The sequence below is a fragment of the Moschus berezovskii genome, chromosome 8 (genome assembly GCF_049115385.1).
Source record: "Moschus berezovskii isolate FMDL1 chromosome 8, NW_MosBer_1.0, whole genome shotgun sequence".
Taxonomy (NCBI): Eukaryota; Metazoa; Chordata; class Mammalia; order Artiodactyla; family Moschidae; genus Moschus; species Moschus berezovskii.
The window spans coordinates 71186828-71205632 of NC_142467.1; the positions used below are offsets into that span (position 1 = coordinate 71186828).

Genomic DNA, 18805 nt, shown 5'->3' on the forward strand with positions numbered 1-18805 from the left:
AAAAATAATAACTTTCCTAAGTGACCAGTGCAAAGAAGTAGAGGAAAACAATAGAGTGGGAAAGACAAGAGATCTCTTCAAGAAAATTAGAGACACCAAGGTAATATTTCATGCAAGTTCAGTTCAATTGATCAGTCATGTCTGACTCTTGCAACCCCATGGACTACAGCACGCCAGACCTCCCTGTCCATCACCAACTTCCAGAATTCACCCAAATTCATGTCCATTGAGTCAGTGATGCCATCCAAACATCTTATGCTCTGTCAGCCCCCTTTTCCTCCCACCTTTAATCTTTCCCAGCATCAGGGTCTTTTCAAATGAGTCATCTCTTCACATCAGGTGGCCAAAGTATTGGAGTTTCAGCTTCAACATCAGTCCTTCCAATGAATATTCAGGGCTGATTTATTTTAGGATGGACTGATTGGATTTCCTTGTAGTCCAAGGGACTCTCAAGAGTCTTATCCAACACCACAGTTCAAGAGAATCAGTTTGTCAGCACTCAGTTTTCTTTATAGTCCAACTCTCACATCCATACATGACTACTGGAAAAACCATAGCCTTGATTAGATGGACCTTTGTTGGCAAAACAATGTCTCTGCTTTTCAATACGCTGTCTAGGTTGGTCATATCTTTTCTTCCAAGGAGTGTCTTTTAATTTCATGGTTGTAATCACCATCTGCACTGATTTTGGAGGTCCCCAAAAGTAAAGCCTGCCACTGTTTCCCCATCTATTTCCCATGAAGTGATGGGACCAGATGCCATGATCTCAGCTTTTCAAATATTGAGCTTTAAGCCAATTTTTTCACTCTCCCCTTTCACTTTCATCAAGAGGCTCTTTAGTTCTATTTTGCTTTCTGCCATAAGGGTGGTGTCATCTGCATATCTGAGGTTATTGATATTTCTCCCGGCAATCTTGATTCTAGTTTGCACTTCATCCATTCCAGCGTTTCTCATGATCTACTCTGCATATAAGTTAAATAAGCAGGGTGACAATAGACAACATTGACGTACTCCTTTTTCCCATTTGGAACCAGTTCGTTGTTCCATGTCCACTTCTAACTGTTGCTTCCTGACCTGCATACAGATTTCTCAAGAGGCAGGTCAGGTGGTCTGGTATTCCCATCTCCTTCAGAATTTTTCACAGTTTATTGTGATCCACACAGTCAAAGGCTTTGGCATAGTCAATAAAGCAGAAATAGATGTTTTTCTGGAACTCTCTTGCTTTGTCAATAACCCAGCTGATGTTGGCAATTTGATCTCTGGTTAAAACCAGCTTGAACATCTGGAAGTTTTCGGTTCGTGTATTGTTGAAGCCTGGCTTGAAGAATTTTGAGCATTACTTTAATAGTATGGGACATGACTGCTATTGTGCGGTAGTTTGAGCATTCTTTGGCATTGCCTTTCTTAGAGATTGGAATGAAGACTGACTTTTTCCAGTTCTGGGGCCACTGCTTAGTTTTCCAAATTTACTGGCATTTGGAGTGCAGGCAGCACTTTCGCAGTGTCATCTTTTAGTATTTGAAATAGCTCAGCTGGAATTCCATCACCTCCACTAGCTTTGTTCATAGTGATGCTTCCTAAGGCCCATTTGACCTGGCATTCCAGGATATCTGGCTCTAGGTGAGTGATCACATCATCATGACTATGTGTGTCATGAAGATCTCTTTGTATAGCTCTTCTGTGTATTCTTGCCACCTCTTCTTAATATCTTCTGCTTCTGTTAGGTCCATACGATTTCTGTCCTCTATTGAGCCCATCTTTGCATGAAATGTTCTATAATTTTCTTTCTTTTTTTTTTTCAAATGTTCTCTAATTTTCTTGAAGAGATTTCTAGTCTTTCCCATTCTATTGTTTTCCTCTACTTTGCATTGATTCCTGAGGAAGGCTTTCTTATCTCTCCTTGCTATTCTTTGGAACTCTGCATTCAGGTGGGTATATCTTTCCTTTTCTCCTTTGCTTTTCACTCCTCTTCTTTTTGCAACTATTTGTAAGGCCTCCTCAGACAGCCATTTGGCTTTTTTGCATTTCTTTTTCTTGGGGATGGTCTTGATCCCTATCTCCTGTACAATGTCACGAACCTCCATCCATAGTTCATCAGGCATTCTGTCTATCAGATCTAGTCCCTTAAATCTATTTCTCACTTCCACTGTATAATCGTAAGGGATTTGATTTAGGTCATACCTGAATGGTTTAGTGGATGTTCCTGTTTTCCTCAGTTTAAGTCTGAATTTGGCAATAAGGAGTTCATGGTCTGAGCCATAGTCATCTCCCAGTCTTATTTTTGCTGACTGCATAGTTTCTCCATCTTTTGCTACAAAGAATATAATCAATCTGATTTTGGTGTTGACCATCTGGTGATGTCCATGTGTAGAGTCTTCTCTTGTGTTGTTGGAAGAGAATGTTTGCTATGACCAGTGCATTCTCTTGGCAAAACTATTATCCTTTTCCCTGCTTTGTTCTGTACTCCAAGGCCAAATTTGCCTTTTATTCCAGGTGTTTCTTGACTTCCTACGTTTGCATTCCTTTCCCCTATAATGAAAATGACATCTGTTTTGCATGTTAGTTCTAAAAAGTCTTATAAGTCTTCATAGAACCGTTCAGCTTCAGCTTCTTCAGCATTACTGGTTGGGGCATAGACTTGGATTACGGTGATATTGAATGGTTCGCCTTGGAAATGAACAACAATCATTCTGTCATTTTTGAGATTGCATCCAAGTACTGCATTTCAGAGTCTTGTTGACTATTATGGCTACTCCATTTCTTCTAAGGTATTCTTGCCCACAGTTGTAGATATAATGGTCATCTGAATTAAATTCACCCATTCTAGTCCATTCCTAAAATGTCAAAATTCACTCTTGCCATTTCCTGTTTGATGACTTCCAATTTGCCTTGATTTGTGGGCCTAACATTCCAGGTTCCTATGTAATATTAGTCTTTACAGCATCACATCTTGCTTCCATCACCAGTCATATCCACAACTGGGTGTTGTTTTTGCTTTGGCTCCATGTCTTCATTCTTTCTGGAGTTATTCCTCCACTGATCTCCAGTAGCATACTGGGCAACTACCGACCTGGGGAGTTTATCTTTCAGTGTCCTCTCTTTTTGCCTTTTCATACTGTTCATGGGGTTCTCAAGGCAAGAAGAGCGAATTGGTTTGCCATTCCCTTCTCCAGTGGACCACATTTTCCAGAGCTCTCCACCATGACCCGTCCATCTTGGGTGGCCCTACACGTCATGTCTTAATTTCATTGAGTTAGACAATACTGTGGTCCATGTGATTAGATTGGTTACTTTTTTGTGATTGTGGTTTCAGTCTGTGGTTTGTATTTCATGCAAAAATGGGCCCAATAAAAGAAAAAAACAGTAAGGACCTAACAGAAGCAGAATATATTAAGAATAGATTGCAAGAATACACGAAAGATCTATACAAAAAAAGATCTTAATGACCCAGATAACTGCGATGGTGTGATTATTCACCTAGAGTCAGACATCCTTGAGTGTGCTTGACAATAAGAGATGTTAATTTTTCTTTTTTTTACAAATACTTTCTAGAATTCATGATTAAAGCTATCTAGCACTGTAGTTGGAGAAGGCAATGGCAAGCCATTCCATTACTATTGCCTAGAAAATCCCATGGATGGAGGAGCCTGGAAGGCTGCAGTCCGTGGGGTCGCTAAGGACCGGACACAACTGAGCGACTTCACTTTCACACGTTGGAGAAGGAAATGGCAACCCACTCCAGTGATCTTGCCTGGAGAATCCCAGGGACGGGAGAGCCTGGTGGGCTTCTGTCTATGGGGTCACACAGAGTCGGACACGATTGAAGTGACTTAGCAGTAGCAGCAGCACTGTATTTTAATTTGATTGAAATTTTGAATATTGAATCGATCTCTTTATTTGCCATAATTCTAACTTTTTTTCCTTAAAAATTTAGTTAATTTTGGTGCTTTAGAAATTTCTCCATTTCATGAAGACTATTGATCCTTTCATAAAATTGTTTATAGTATTCTCATAAACATTTCAGAGTTTTTTTTTAATTTATTTGTTTTTTAATTGAAAGATAACTAACTGCTTTATAGAATTGTGCTGGTTTCTAAGGACAGTATTGATGCTATCGTTTTGATTTCTGAATTTCATATATATGTGGCTTCTCTCTTACGTTAACTGAAAATTTATTCATTTTGTTTGTTTTTTCAAAGAGACAACTTTTGGTTTTATTAATTCTCTAGGCTATTTTTCATTTTTTTTCTATTTTCTACCATTTAATATGTTCTTCCTTGTGTTATTAATAGTCTTGGGCTTATTTCCCTCTTATTTCTATTTTTGCAAAAAATGAAATTACAGTGTTGATATGAGAACATTCTTCATTTTACTGTAGGCATTAATAGATATAAATTTTCTTCTGAGAACTGCCTCTACTTCATCTCAAATGTTTAGATATGCTCTGTTTTTATTCACTCATCTCTAAATATTTTATCTTTCTTATGAAATCTTACTTGACCCATTGGTTATTTATAATGTGAATTTTCTAATTTACCTGTTTTTAATTTCCAGATTTATTTAATTGTGATTGAAGAGGATCATGGAGAAAGCAAGAGAGTTTCAGAAAAACATCTATTTCTGCTTTATTGACTATGCCAAAGCCTTTGACTGTGTGGATCACAATAAACTGTGGAACATTTTGAAAGAGATGGGAATCCCAGACCACCTGACCTGCCTCTTGAGAAACCTGTATGCAGGTCAGGAAGCAACTGTTAGAACTGGACATGGAACAACAGACTGGTTCCAAATAGGAAAAGGTGTACGTCAAGGTTGTATATTGTCACCTTGCTTATTTAACTTATATGCAGAGTACATCATGAGGAACGCTGGGCTGGAAGAAGCACAAGCTGGAATCAAGATTGCTGGGAGAAATATCAATAACCTCAGATATGCAGATGACACTACCCTTATGGCAGAAAGTGAAGAGGAACTCAAAAGCCTCTTGATGAAAGTGAAAGAGGAGAGTGACAAGGTTGGCTTGAAGCTCAACCTTCAGAAAACAAAGATCATGGCATCTGGTCCCATCACTTCATGGGAAATAGATGGAAAAACAGTGGAAACAGTGTCAGACTTTGTTTTTTGGGGCTCCAAAATCACTGCAGATGCTGATTGCAGCCATGAAATTAAAAGACGCTTGCTCCTTGGAAGGAAAGTTATGACCAACCTTGATAGTATATTAAAAAGCAGAGACATTGCTTTGCCAACCAAGGTCCGTCTAGTCAAGGCAATGGTTTTTCCCGTGGTCATGTATGGATGTGAGAGTTGGACTGTGAAGAAGGCTGACCGCCGAAGAATCGATGCTTTTGAACTGTGGTGTTGGAGAAGACTCTTGAGAGTCCCTTATACTTCAAGGAGATCCAACCAGTCCATTCTGGAGGAGATCAATCCTGGATGTTCATTGGAGGGACTGATGCTAAAGCTGAAACTCCAATACTTTGGCCACCTCATGCGACGAGTTGACTCACTGGAAAAGACTCTGATGCTGGGAAAGGTTGGGGGCGGGAGGAGAAGGGGACGATGGAGAATGAGATGGCTGGATGGCATCACCGACTCTGTGGACATGAGTTTGAGTGAACTCCGGGAGTTGGTGATGGACAGGGAGGCCTGGCGTGCTGTGATTCATGGGGTCGTGGAGAGTCGGACACGACTGAGCGACTGAACTGAACTGAACTGAACTGAAGAAGGTATATGTGCAATAGTAATATGTTTTCAATTTATTGAGACTTATTTTGGACCATTGTCCTACCATCTGGTCCATTTCAGAGATTTTTCTATGTGCACTTGAGAAGAATGTGATTTCTATTGTTAGATTGATTATTCTATATATTTTAGTTATATATAGATGATGTATTGAGTTGTATGAGCCCTCTAATTTTTATTGTTCTTTGTTGTTGTTGTTGAAATTCTCTATCTATTATATTATTACAAGTGAGGTAATGAAGTCCTCACTTACAGTGTAGAATTGTCTATTTCTTCTTTCTGTCAAAGTTTGTGTCATATAGCTTGAGGTTTTCTTGTGTATGGAAATATGTATATAATTGTTGCAGTTTCCTTTTGAATTAACAGTTTATTAATATATAAGACTTTTATTCTTTTAACATATTTGTTTTAAATCAACAAAATTAATTTAAAGTGTTCAATTCTGTTTTGATTCCTTTTTGTATGAAATACATTTTCTATCATTCTACTTTCATCCTATTTGTATCTTTACATCTAAAATAAGTGCTGTGTATACAACATATAAAAGGATAATTTTTAAAATTACTGTTTCATCGTGTCTGTCTTGACATATAGTTTGCCATCAATATACAATGTTCAGTTCAGTTCAGTTCAGTCGCTCAGTCGTGTCCGACTCTCCGCGACCCCATGAATCACAGCACGCCAGGCCTCCCTGTCCATCACCAACCCCCGGAGTACACTCAAACTCCTGTCCACAGAGTCGGTGATGCCATCCAGCCATCTCATTCTCCATCGTCCCCTTCTCCTCCCGCCCCCAACCTTTCCCAGCATCAGAGTCTTTTCCAGTGAGTCAACTCGTCGCATGAGGTGGCCAAAGTATTGGAGTTTCAGCTTTAGCATCAGTCCCTCCAATGAACATCCAGGATTGATCTCCTCTAGAATGGACTGGTTGGATCTCCTTGCAGTATAAGGGACTCTCAAGAGTCTTCTCCAATATACAATGTAGTAATTGATAAAAGGGCTTCCCTGGTGGCTCAAAGGTTAAAGCGTCTGCCTCCAATGCGGGAGACCCGGGTTCGATCCCTGGGTCGGGAAGATCCCCTGGAGAAGGAAACGGTAACCCACTCCAGTATTCTTGCCTGGAGAATCCCATGGACGGAGAAGCCTGGTAGACTACAGTCCACGGGGTCGCACAGAGTCCGACACGACTGAGCGACGGAACAGAACGGAATTGATAAAAAGACTTATGTCTGCCATTTGCTCTTTTTTAGTATGTTTAGTCCACTCTCTTATAATTCATCTCCTCAAAACTGCTCTCACTTATGTTTAATTCTTTTAGGAAACTGAATTAATACCTTTGTTATTTCTTTTGTATATATTTATTGATATTTCCTTTGTTGCTAATCTGGGGGATAAGTCTCTTATTAAACATTTATAGCAATCAAATTTGAATTTATGCAAAATTAATTTCAATATTAAATATTCTACTTCTACACATTTCCACCTCATTTAATATTATTGTTTCAAATTACATTTTTGCATATTGTGTGGATAAAACTGTTAATTCACTTTTTAGCATTTTTCTTTGAAAATACGTAGAATATATTTTTGTAGAAAAATTGCATTACTCACTAAAAGCACAGTAGTGATCATGTTTCTTTTATTCATGTGCACAGGTGTCTGACATTTATTATATTTTTAAAATTTCTCTGCACTGCGCTTATTTATTGCCAAGTTTCCTTTCAGTTCAATCAGAAAATTCACTTTGGCTATTCATGTAACAAGTCTAGTGGTAATAAAATTTCTCAACTTTTAAAGCCAGTATTACACGATATGAAATTCTAGTTTGACAGACTTTCCCTTTCAGCATTTAAAAAAAATGTTATTCAATTACCTTCCAGACTCCATGATTTTTCATGAAATATGATTGTTAATCTTACAGAGAATCTCTTGTACATGAGAATTCACTTCTCACCTGTTGCTTTCTGGAATCAGTCTTTGTCTTTCTGCACTTGATTAAAATGTGTCTTGTGAATCTCTTTGGTTGTGTCTTGCTCAAATACCTAAATTTCTTGTGTTTTTAGATTCATGTATTTCCTCAAATATAAAAAATTATGTCCTTTTTTCCCCAAGTATTTATTTATTTATTTTGCCATTTTCTCTGTCTTTTATCCTTATTCAGTTCAGTTCCAGTTCAGTCGCTCAGTTGTGTGCGACTCTTTGAGACCCCATGAATTACAGCACGCCAGGCCTCCCTGTCCATCACCAACTCCCAGAGTTCACCCAAACTCATCTCCATCAAGTCGGTGATGCCATCCAGCCATCTCTTCTCTGTCATCCCCTTCTCCTCCCACCCCCAATCTCTCCCAGCATCAGAGTCTTTTCCAGTGAGTCAGCTCTTCGCATGAGGTGGCCAAAGTCTTGGAGCTTCAGCATCAGTCCTCCCAAAGAAAACCCAGGACTGGTCTCCTTTAGAATGGACTGGTTGGATCTCCTTGCAGTCCAAGGGATTCTCAAGAGACTTCTCCAACACCACAGTTCTAAAGCATCAATTCTTCGGCGATCAGCTTTCTTCACAGTTCAACTCTCACAACCATACATGACCACTGAAAAAAACATAACCTTGACTAGACGGACCTTGGTTGGCAAAGTAATGTCTCTGCTTTTTAATATGCTATCTAGGTTGGTCATAACTTTCCTTCCAAGGAGTAAGCGTCTTTTAATTTCATGGCTGCAATCAGCATCCAAAGTGATTTTGGAGCCCCAAAAAATAAAGTCTGACACTGTTTCCACTGTTTCCCCATCTATTTCCCATGAAGTGATGGGACCAGATGCCATGATCTTTGTTTTCCGAATGTTCAGCTTAAAGCCAACTTTTTCACTCTCCTCTTTCACTTTCATCAAGAGGCTTTTGAGTTCCTCTTCACTTTCTGCCATAAGGGTGGTGTCATCTGCATATCTGAGGTTATTGATATTTCTCCCGGCAGTCTTGATTCTAGCTTGTGCTTCTTCCAGCCCAGCGTTCCTCATGATGTACTCTGCATATAAGTTAAATAAGCAGGGTGACAATAGACAACCTTGAAGAACTCCTTTTCCTATTTGGAACTAGTCTGTTGGTCCATGTCCAGTTCTAACTGTTGCTTCCTGACCTGCATACAGGTTTCTCAAGAGGCAGGTCAGGTGGTCTGGGATTCCCATCTCTTTCAGAATTTCCACGGTTTATTGTGATCCACACAGTCCAAGGCTTTGGCATATCAATAAAGCAGAAATAGATGTTTTTCTGGAACTCTCTTCCTTTCTCCATGATCCAACAGGTGTTGGCAATTTGATCTCTTAAGTTCCTCTGAGTTTTCTAAAACCAGATTGAACATCTGGAAGTTCACGGTTCACATATTGCTGAAGCCTGGCTTGGAGAATTTTGAGCATGACTTTACTAGCGTGTGAGATGAGTGCAATTGTGCAGTAGTTTGAGTATTCTTTGGCATTGCCTTTCTTTGGGATTGTAATGAAGACTCACCTTTTCACTGCTGAATTTTCTAAATTAGCTGGCATATTGAGTGAAGCACTTCCACAGCATCATCTTTCAGCATTTGAAACAGCTCAACTGGAATTCCATCACCTCCACTAGCTTTGTTCATCGTGATCCTTTCTAAGGCCCACTTGACTTTACATTCCAAGATGTCTGGCTATAGTTCAGTGATCACACCATCGTGATTACCTCGGTCATGAAGATCTTTTTTGTATAGTTCTTCTGTGTATTATTGCCACCTCTTCTTAATATCTTCTGCTTCTGTTAGGTCCATACCATTTCTGTCCTTTACCGAGCCCATCTTTGCATGAAATATTCCCTTGGTATCTCTCATTTTCTTGAAGAGATCTCTTGTCTTTCCTATTCTGTTGTTTTCCTCTTTTTCTTTGCATTGATCGCTGAGGAAGGCTTTCTTATCTCTCCTTGCTATTCTTTGGAACTCTACATTCAGATGCTAATATCTTTCCTTTTCTCCTTTGCTTTTCGCTTCTCTTCTTTTCACAGCTATTTGTAAGGCCTCCTCAGACAGCCATTTTGCTTTTTTACATTTCTTTTCCATGGGGATGGTCTTGGTTCCTGTCTCCTATACAATGTCATGAACCTCTGTCCATAGTTCATCAGGCACTCTTTCTATCAGATCTAGTCCCTTAAATCTATTTTTCACTTCCACTGTATAATCATAAGGGATTTGATTTAGGTCATATCTGAATGGTCTAGTGGTTTTCCCTACTTTCTTCAATTTGAGTCTGAATTTGGCAATAAGGATATATAAAGTATATCTGGTCCACTAGATAGTATTCCACAGTTTTCTAAAGCTCCAATTATCCTTCTAAATTTTTATTTAATTATGTTTTTCAGAATCAATTAACATTTGTCTATCTTCATGTTCTGCTACTGTACCTACTCAAACCTGCTCTTGACTTCTGCTAAATTTTTCATTTAGTCACTCTGTTCAAATCTACAATTTTTTTATTCACTTTCCTAATTTTTCTTCCTTTTTCACATTTATCTTTATTTTACATATTTCCTTTATTTTTCCCAGAGTTTGATTTAGCAATTTTAACATAGCTTTAGGTGCAGATGACACCATCCTTATGGCAGAAAGTGAAGAGGAACTAAAAAGCCTCTTGATGCAAATGAAAGAGGAGAGTAAAAAAGTTGGCTTGAAGCTCAACATTCAGAAAACAAAGATCATGGCATCTGATCCCATTACTTCATGGGAAATAGATGGGGAAACAGTGGAAACAGTGTCAGACTTTATTTCTTTGGGCTCCAAAATCACTGCGGATGCTGATTGCAGCCAGGAAATTAAAAGACGCTTACTCTTTGGAAGGAAAGTTATGACCAACCTAGACAGCATATTAAGAAGCAGAAACATTACTTTGCCAACCAAGGTCCGTCTAGTCAAGGTTATGTTTTTTCCAGTGGTCATGTATGGATGTGAGAGTTGGACAGTGAAGATAGCTGATCACCAAAGAATTAATGGTTTTGAACTTGGTGTTGGAGAAGACTCTTGAGAGTCCTTTGGACTGCAAGGAGATCCAATCAGTCCATCTAAAGGAGATCAGTCCTGGGTGTTCATCGGAAGAACTGATGCTGAAGCTGAATCTCCAATACTTTGGTCACCTCATGTGAAGGGTTGACTCACTGGAAAAGACTCTGATGCTGAGAGGGATTGGGGGCAGGAGGAGAAGGGGACGACAGAGAATGAGATGGCTGGATGGCATCACCGACTTGATGGAGGTGAGTTTGAGTGAACTCCAGGAGTTGGTGATGGACAGGGAGGCCTGGCGTGCTGTGATTCATGGGCTTGCAAAGAGTCGGACAAGACTGAGCGACTGAACTGAACTGAACTGAGGCAGTTCTTTTAAAATCTCATTGTGTGTGTGCCAAGTCACTTCAGTCGTGTCCAACTCTTTGCAACCGTGTCTCAGTAGGTATTTCTAATACTGGGCTTTGCCACAAATGCTATCTGAATATTTTTTTTTCCTTTCAGTTCAGTTCAGTTCAGTCGCTCAGCCGTGACCAACTCTTTGCAACCCCATGAATCACAGCTTGCCAGGTCTCCCTGTCCATTACCAACCCCCGGAGTTCACTCAAACTCATGTTCATTGAGTCGGTGATGCCATCCAGCCATCTCATTTTCTGTCGTCCCCTTCTCCTCCCGCCCCCAATCTTTCCCAGCATCAGAGTCTTTTTTCCTTTAGGGTTTTTTTTATTTCTGCTTTGTATGCTTTATTATTTTTTTAAAACATTAGATATTATCCTATTATAACATGGTAACTCAGAGATTATCTTCTCCCAGTTTGTGGGGCTTTCTGATTTTCTTTTAATTTTTGAAAGCTCTAGTAGAACATTGTGAGAAGGAAATGGCAACCCACCCAGTATTCTTGCCTAGAGAATCTTGTGAACAGAGGAGCGTGGTGGGCTGCTGTCCATGGGGTCGCACAGAGTCAGACATGACTGAAGCGACTTAGCAGCAGCAGCAGTAGAACATTTGCTTAAATAATATGCTAATTTATTTTTTTACTTTAAACAATTTTGTATGGTCAATACAGGTGCTTGCTTTAAATCATTGTAGTTTGTATTTAGCTAATATTTTGATAAAAATCTACTTGAATTCAACAATTAGAAAAAAAAACAATGAAGAAAAATACACACAGAAAACTTCTGTAATATAAACCTCTGAAAAATGACACAATATTTATACCTATTATACTGATCAGCTTTTGTTATTCATATACAGTCAGTAAAGGCTTTTTAGTTATCTGCTATAGGAAGAGTTAAAGTCAGTGTTGTTCTTTTTGTTTGTTTCACTGGTTGTGTAATTTTCTATTGGAAATAAAGAGCTCTCAATGCTAACCTAGTTTATACTGTTCATATTAGAGAATAGTATCTTCTATGGTGTGGGCGTGCAGCAGTCCATGGGGTCACAAAGAGTCCGATACAACTGAGCGACTGAACTGAATTGATCTTCTGCAGTGGCTAAATATCAAGAGACACAATTCTGAAATTATATGTTGAAGGATAGTGGCAGTTAATGAAGCCACGTAGGAGATTATTTCTTCAGTTCCTGTGGAGATATTTCTAATGCTACCACAATTGCTTTGTTCTTCCGTTGGCCCCTAGGGAAGAGTACTCTGACCCTAACCCTGGGAAAGTCCTCAGAAGATAGTTATGAATTTCCCAAGATAGAGGACATATCTCCAAAGCTTGACTGATTAAGTCGCAATACTTCTCACAGGGGAATCTCTGACCATGCTTTTCCCTACATCCTGCCACAAGGAAAAATAAACTGAGGGGAGAAAAACACAAAGGGAATTTTGCATTTATCTAAAGCATAGGGATTTGCCATGTCGAATGACAGCAGGGATGAGATCCCTTTGCTTATTTCCCTTACAAAATGATTGAATATAGTGTGCTCTAATTCATAGCTATGTTGAAAAGGAACATTTGAAGAATATATAATTAATAATATTCCATTTCTGAAAAATAAATAAAATATTGGATGTGAGTATACCTGGCAAGATATAATCTGTGTTATTTCTCACTTGTCTAGAGAGTAACACAGCAGTGCTTTTGCAGTTTCATTATTTCTGTAATCTGAGGCAATAATCAACCTCAGAAAGTCATTTAGCATGTATCTTATAAATGAAAACTTTAAATAATATATTTCTCCTATATTTAAATATTTAATTTTTATAAAAATGCTAAATAAATTAAAATTATATTTCTCTATATCAATTTTTGACTAAGATTATACATAGCTAGAGAGTGTATAACCCTGTTTTTCTAAAGGCAGACTAAAAAGCTGTGATATCTTTCAGAAAAAGAAAAGGTATTTGCTTTGGAGTATGGCATTGATCTGATTCTCTTGTCAAAACTCTATTTATATTCTTTTCCAGTGGTTTTTCTTTTCTTGTTAATACTAGAAGAATAGTGATATTAATGCTCAGAGAAATAGTGATTGATATATTTTAGCATGACTAAGTACCATGCCATTGACTATATAGATAATGGCAATAAGATATACTTTGGCCACTTGGTCTGGACAAGAGTAATATATATGTTAATATTTTTCTTCTGGAATCAGAGAATCAAACTCAGCAAATATATTTTTAAAAGTCTGTCCCAGTTCTTTCCTCTAAATGGTTTCCTCAAATTATAAATTATTGGTCAATTGTTACTCATATTTTTCAAAATCTTTTTGAATAGTGTTATACCTGCAAAAAGTACAATTTTATCTTTGCTAATCAGATGAAAATGGCAAAAACGATTAAACTTTTTGGGATACTAAAAACAAAGTTTGGGTTAGTAAGACTCGTAAATTATCCCTTGACAATACTAGCCTAACTTAGCCATTTAACAAGGTCTAACTAAAAGCTTTTTTTTTTTTATCTTGAAAAAGTGTGCTTTATCAACAGTATGCCACCATAAATACTGTGACATAAACCCTATACACATTTCTATATAAAGATTTATGATTCAAAACGTTCACAAAGGTTTAATGCAGACATCTCTAGATATGAACTATATTGCTGTCATGTTACATTCAGCTGCTGTTTTCATTGTCATCTATATTATCTGTATTTTTACCACCAGAACTTCTTTAAACATTATAAAATAGGCTTTACATGTATAATAACATTTTTATTATTTGTATTCAATTTTTTATCATAATTTGCATTTATCATCTATTTTGGTACTAAAACACATGTATATAAAATACAACTATTGAAAAAATTATTTCTCTAAAAACAAGATTTCCTTTTAAAAAAGAAATTTTAAGAACATTTAAGGTTTAAGTATAGTCATAAATATTGTATCGTATATTTAAACATTTGTTAGATGAATATATCTCATATTAAGTGTTCTTTAACATAGCCAACTTATGGAAACAAACACTATGGACATTGAAAGATGAATGGATATGTTGTTAAGGAAATTAAACAGATAGTCTTGTTTAGGCTTCAGAGACAAAGCAGAGCAGCTCTCTGACCTTTCTTTTTTTTAAATTTATTTATTTTAATTGGAGGCTAATTACTTTACAGTATTGTATTGGTTTTGCCATACATTGACATGAATCTGCCCCGTGTGTATATGGGTTCCCCATCTTGAACCCCCCTCCCAACTCCCTCTCCATCCCACATCTCTGGTTCATCCCAGTACACCAGCCCCGAGCATCCCGTGACCCTTCTTCTAACCTGCCTGGACACTGCCCTGACTGGGAGTGACTGTGAGTGACTGCGAGTGACTGCCTGTTGTGAGTGCAAGACTTGCAGCACCTTAGATAAAATGGGGTAGGAATCTTGAGATTGTTGAGTCCCTGGAAGGGGCCTGGCAAACCAAGACCTAAGCTTAGCAACATTCTAAGTTTAACATGACAAAACCACCAGCATTAAAATGAAACCAGGCTTGCAATTTGGTCACAGATTGATGATGATATCAGTTTGCATCCTGGCATTATAAGCAGGAACCCCAAACTGAAATCTTTGAAGACTCACCCATGTAGCAGACACACTGCCTGTGACCTTTGCCAAATTGGGACTCCAGATGTGCTGTGACACAGGACTTCCCAGTGCTGCTTAAGTCTGGGTGTTTGTCAAAACCCAGTGTGGTGTGGTTAGGTATGCCCTGTTCTATTTCTCATTCTTTTAATGTTAGTATGGTGAAAGTAAGCTAGATAATCCTCTAATAAATATTTTTGTTATTTATTTGTATATAATGAGTGGCTTATTTTGTTAACAGATCCTTTGAACCGGAAATGAAAGTGAAAACTTTCAGCAAAACAATGTGTGACTTTAATAATTTTTAAAACTATTGTTAAACAATGCATGAGAATTTGTGAATGCAATGGTTTTTAAAATAAACAAAGATTAGAACACCTAAATAATATGAACAAATGCTTTTCCATAGGTGTTGAATTCCCACTCTTTGTTTTGTGTTCTGGAAACAGAGTCTCCCACCAAACCCTAATTGATAGCATATAACAGGGTTCATAAATGTAAAAATGTAGCCAATATTTTGTCTTCATATGGACACTTGCATGGCCAAGGAGTTCTGTTCTGAGACTGACCACCTCCAACCATTGGCCTCAGATTTGCATGTTGTTGATTTCTTCACCCTCTTCTAATGTTTACTATATAAAGTCCTCAGAGATAGGGAAATGTTATTATCTTTCAATAGCCATAATTAATATATTATCCCAACTGTGCTTTACTAAAACAACCTACCGGGTACAATACGTGCCCCACCGCTTAACACTATATAACTAGAAAAATAATTTACTTCTTTAGTTTCTTCATTCGTAAAGTGGATTATTAGATTATTGTTCTTTCTGATTTATTTCCTAAATCAAATAAACTAAATCATGTCAAATTAAATATGCCAATTATGCTTTTCCCATCATTAATTTTTAATTTTTCTTAAGGGTGCATTATTATCATGAAAGAAAGAAAAATATAATATTCCTTTCTTGTTCATATTTTGGCTTTGTTGTTTCATTCCAGATTAGAGCCAATGAGATATGAATGCAGCAAATCAAACAAGAGTGACAGAATTTATTTTTCTGGGATTTTCTGGTGTTCTCTATCTAAGGCTTGCATTATTTGTGATTTTTCTTACTGTGTATCTGCTCTCTCTCATGGGAAACACCCTCATTATCTTCATTGTTCTCACAGATTCCACACTTCAAATACCCATGTATATTTTCTTAGGAAATTTGTCATTTCTGGAGATCTGGTACACAACAGCCACAGTGCCTAAATTGCTGGCCACTTGTTTCTCACAGGTTGTTACCATTTCTGTTTCTGGATGTATAACCCAGTACTACTTTTTTTTCTCTATGGGGGCCACAGAGTGCATCATGTTGGCTGTGATGGCCTATGACCGATACCTGGCTATATGCAGACCTCTAAGATACTCATTCCTCATGAATCTTCAGGTATGCCTATGGTTTTCAGCTGGATCTTGGATTGGGGGCTTCATTGCCCCTGTTATACCTACTGTACTTGTCTCTTATTTAAATTTTTGTGGCTCTCAAAAGATCAATCATTTCTTCTGTGACTCAGAACCAATTTTTCAACTTTCCTGCTCAGATACATTCTTGGTAGAGGCCTTGGGTTACACATGTACCTCTGTTGTGATTCTAAGTTCTTTTCTTCTCACTATGTCATCCTATGGGAATATTGTGGTTACAATAATCAAGCTGTCTTCTCGAGAGGCTCGGAAGAAAACTTTCTCCACCTGTGCCTCCCACCTCACTGTGGTCACCATCTATTATGGCACGATTATTTTTGCCTATGTTCGCCCTCCAGCCAAGCACAACTTTACCATGGGTAAAGTAGTCTCAGTGTTCTACTGTGTGGTCACCCCACTTTTAAATCCTCTTGTATACACCCTAAGAAACAAAGATGTGAAGAAAGCCTTCAGAAAAGTTCTAGAAAGAAAGAGATTGTTCTTGGCCAGATATACCGAGGAGATTTGAGAGATCAATTAATATGAAAAAGAGAGAATGGATTGCCACATTACATATGCAAATGGTAAATATTGAAAATTATATTATAAAATTGATGCTACCTAATATGGATATTTTTGCACTTCACATTTTGGTTTGAATTCAACTGAAATAGATATTTGGTAATTAGTGTTTAAGAATACTTCATTGCAAAGTTATAGTGATAAGGAGATAAATACATGAAGTTCCTACTCACAAGCACTTACAGTGGGAAAATTGGCTGGTTAGTTCTATGCAACTGTTCAGCAAATTTTTTAAAAATCTACACCTTAATAGTAACTATTAATAAAACCAAAAATTGTTTCTAAGGCAGTGTTACTCCATATGGTTGATTGTCTATCATAAATATATCATTTTGTACTTTAAAATAGTTTGATCAATAAACATTTGTTAAATAAATATAATGAGCCAGACACTATTCTTAAGTATGAATGTTTATTTATATGTGGATATAAACACATATCGAGAATTTCTTTAGAAATATATCAGGAAAATATTAGATAATTTAAAAATTTTAGATATTTTACACAATTTTAAATATTAAGAAAGGTAACATGATGGAAGGAAAGATTTAGAATTGGACTATACAAGTGTTGAATATCTAACATGATAAAATAAATTTCTTAGGTTTTTATAAAATAGTCCAGCAGATAATCATCTCAGCATGTACTAATGCATTTTGGAGCAACAGAAAAGTGGAAAATGGGGAAGAAAATATGTTTCTATTAGTATGTTCATTTTTCTGTGTTAATGGAGGTGCTTCACAATTTTTAATAATTTTGGTGTAGTTTAGTAACATAACGGATGACAGGAGTGCTGAAAGACTAATACTCTATAAAATTTTTTACGACAAGTGGCCTCTACCTGATTGTCTATTGCTTGCTTGCTTTTTCTGTACTTAGTAGACTAGAAGCATCAGAGTAACCTGGGAACCTGTTAAGAAATACAAATCTAACCTCAGCCTCTTGAATGAGACTATTCATTGCAACAAGATACCCAGTTGACTGATATGCACATTAAATCATTAGTAGCACTCTTTTAGGCAATCAAAGTATTCAACAATCTATTTTTAATGGAAAGATTATATAATTAAATCATGAATTGCTTGCACATGCCAATGCCTGAAATTTTTCTTAAATTTTTACGTATTTTCTGTAGATATTAAAACTGCAAGATTTCTTTTCTGAATGCCTAGTTTTTATTCTGTTTATCTTACACTTTCATGGAAACTATTGTCACAATCACTGGTTCATATAAATAAAAAATGTATGCCATACTTCAACACTTTTCTAAACCTTCTTTTGCCATCAGAATAATAGAGCAATATGCAAATTCTCACAATAATAGTGAAATGTTTTGTGTCATTAGACAAGTATTTCTGTATACCACTCTTCTGCAGGGAGTAAAAAGTTCTTCTATACATTTCTGTCCTATAGTTAAGACTAAGTATTGAGCTAACAAAAGGAAAATACACAGGATAAAATCATGTACGTTTTGTTCTAATTTTTTTTACATGCACTTAAGTGTCTTCAAAAGGAAAACAAATGTCAAAGAATGATACTCCCCATCCAGTGTTACAATGATTAAGTCATTTATTGCTGACCTCCAGTGCACCCTGAGAACAAATATAAGGCACTTTGTGTTTTGAAAAAAATGTACCACTAATGAGTTGGACTGTGAAGAAAGCTGATCGCCGAAGAATCGATGCTTTTGAACTGTGGTGCTGGAGAAGACTCTTGAGAGTCCCTTATACTGCAAGGAGATCCAACCAGTCCATTCTAAAGGAGATCAATCCTGGATGTTCATTGGAGGGACTGATGCTAAAGCTGAAACTCCAATACTTTGGCCACCTCATGCGACGAGTTGACTCACTGGAAAAGACTCTGATGCTGGGAAAGGTTGGGGGCGGGAGGAGAAGGGGACGACGGAGAATGAGATGGCTGGATGGCATCACCGACTCTGTGGACATGAGTTTGAATGTACTCCGGGAGTTGGTGATGGACAGGGAGGCCTGGCGTGCTGTGATTCATGGGGTCGCG

The 18805-nt window shown here is 37.4% G+C and overlaps 1 protein-coding gene across 1 annotated transcript; it reads left to right on the forward strand.

The window, feature by feature from the left end:
• The first annotated feature begins 15776 nt into the window (after positions 1-15776).
• On the forward strand, positions 15777-16736 carry LOC129559559 (olfactory receptor 5F1-like). The gene has a single exon (XM_088838376.1). The coding sequence runs from the start codon at positions 15777-15779 to the stop codon at positions 16734-16736; it is 960 nt and encodes a 319-aa protein (XP_088694502.1).
• Positions 16737-18805: the final 2069 nt, after the last annotated feature.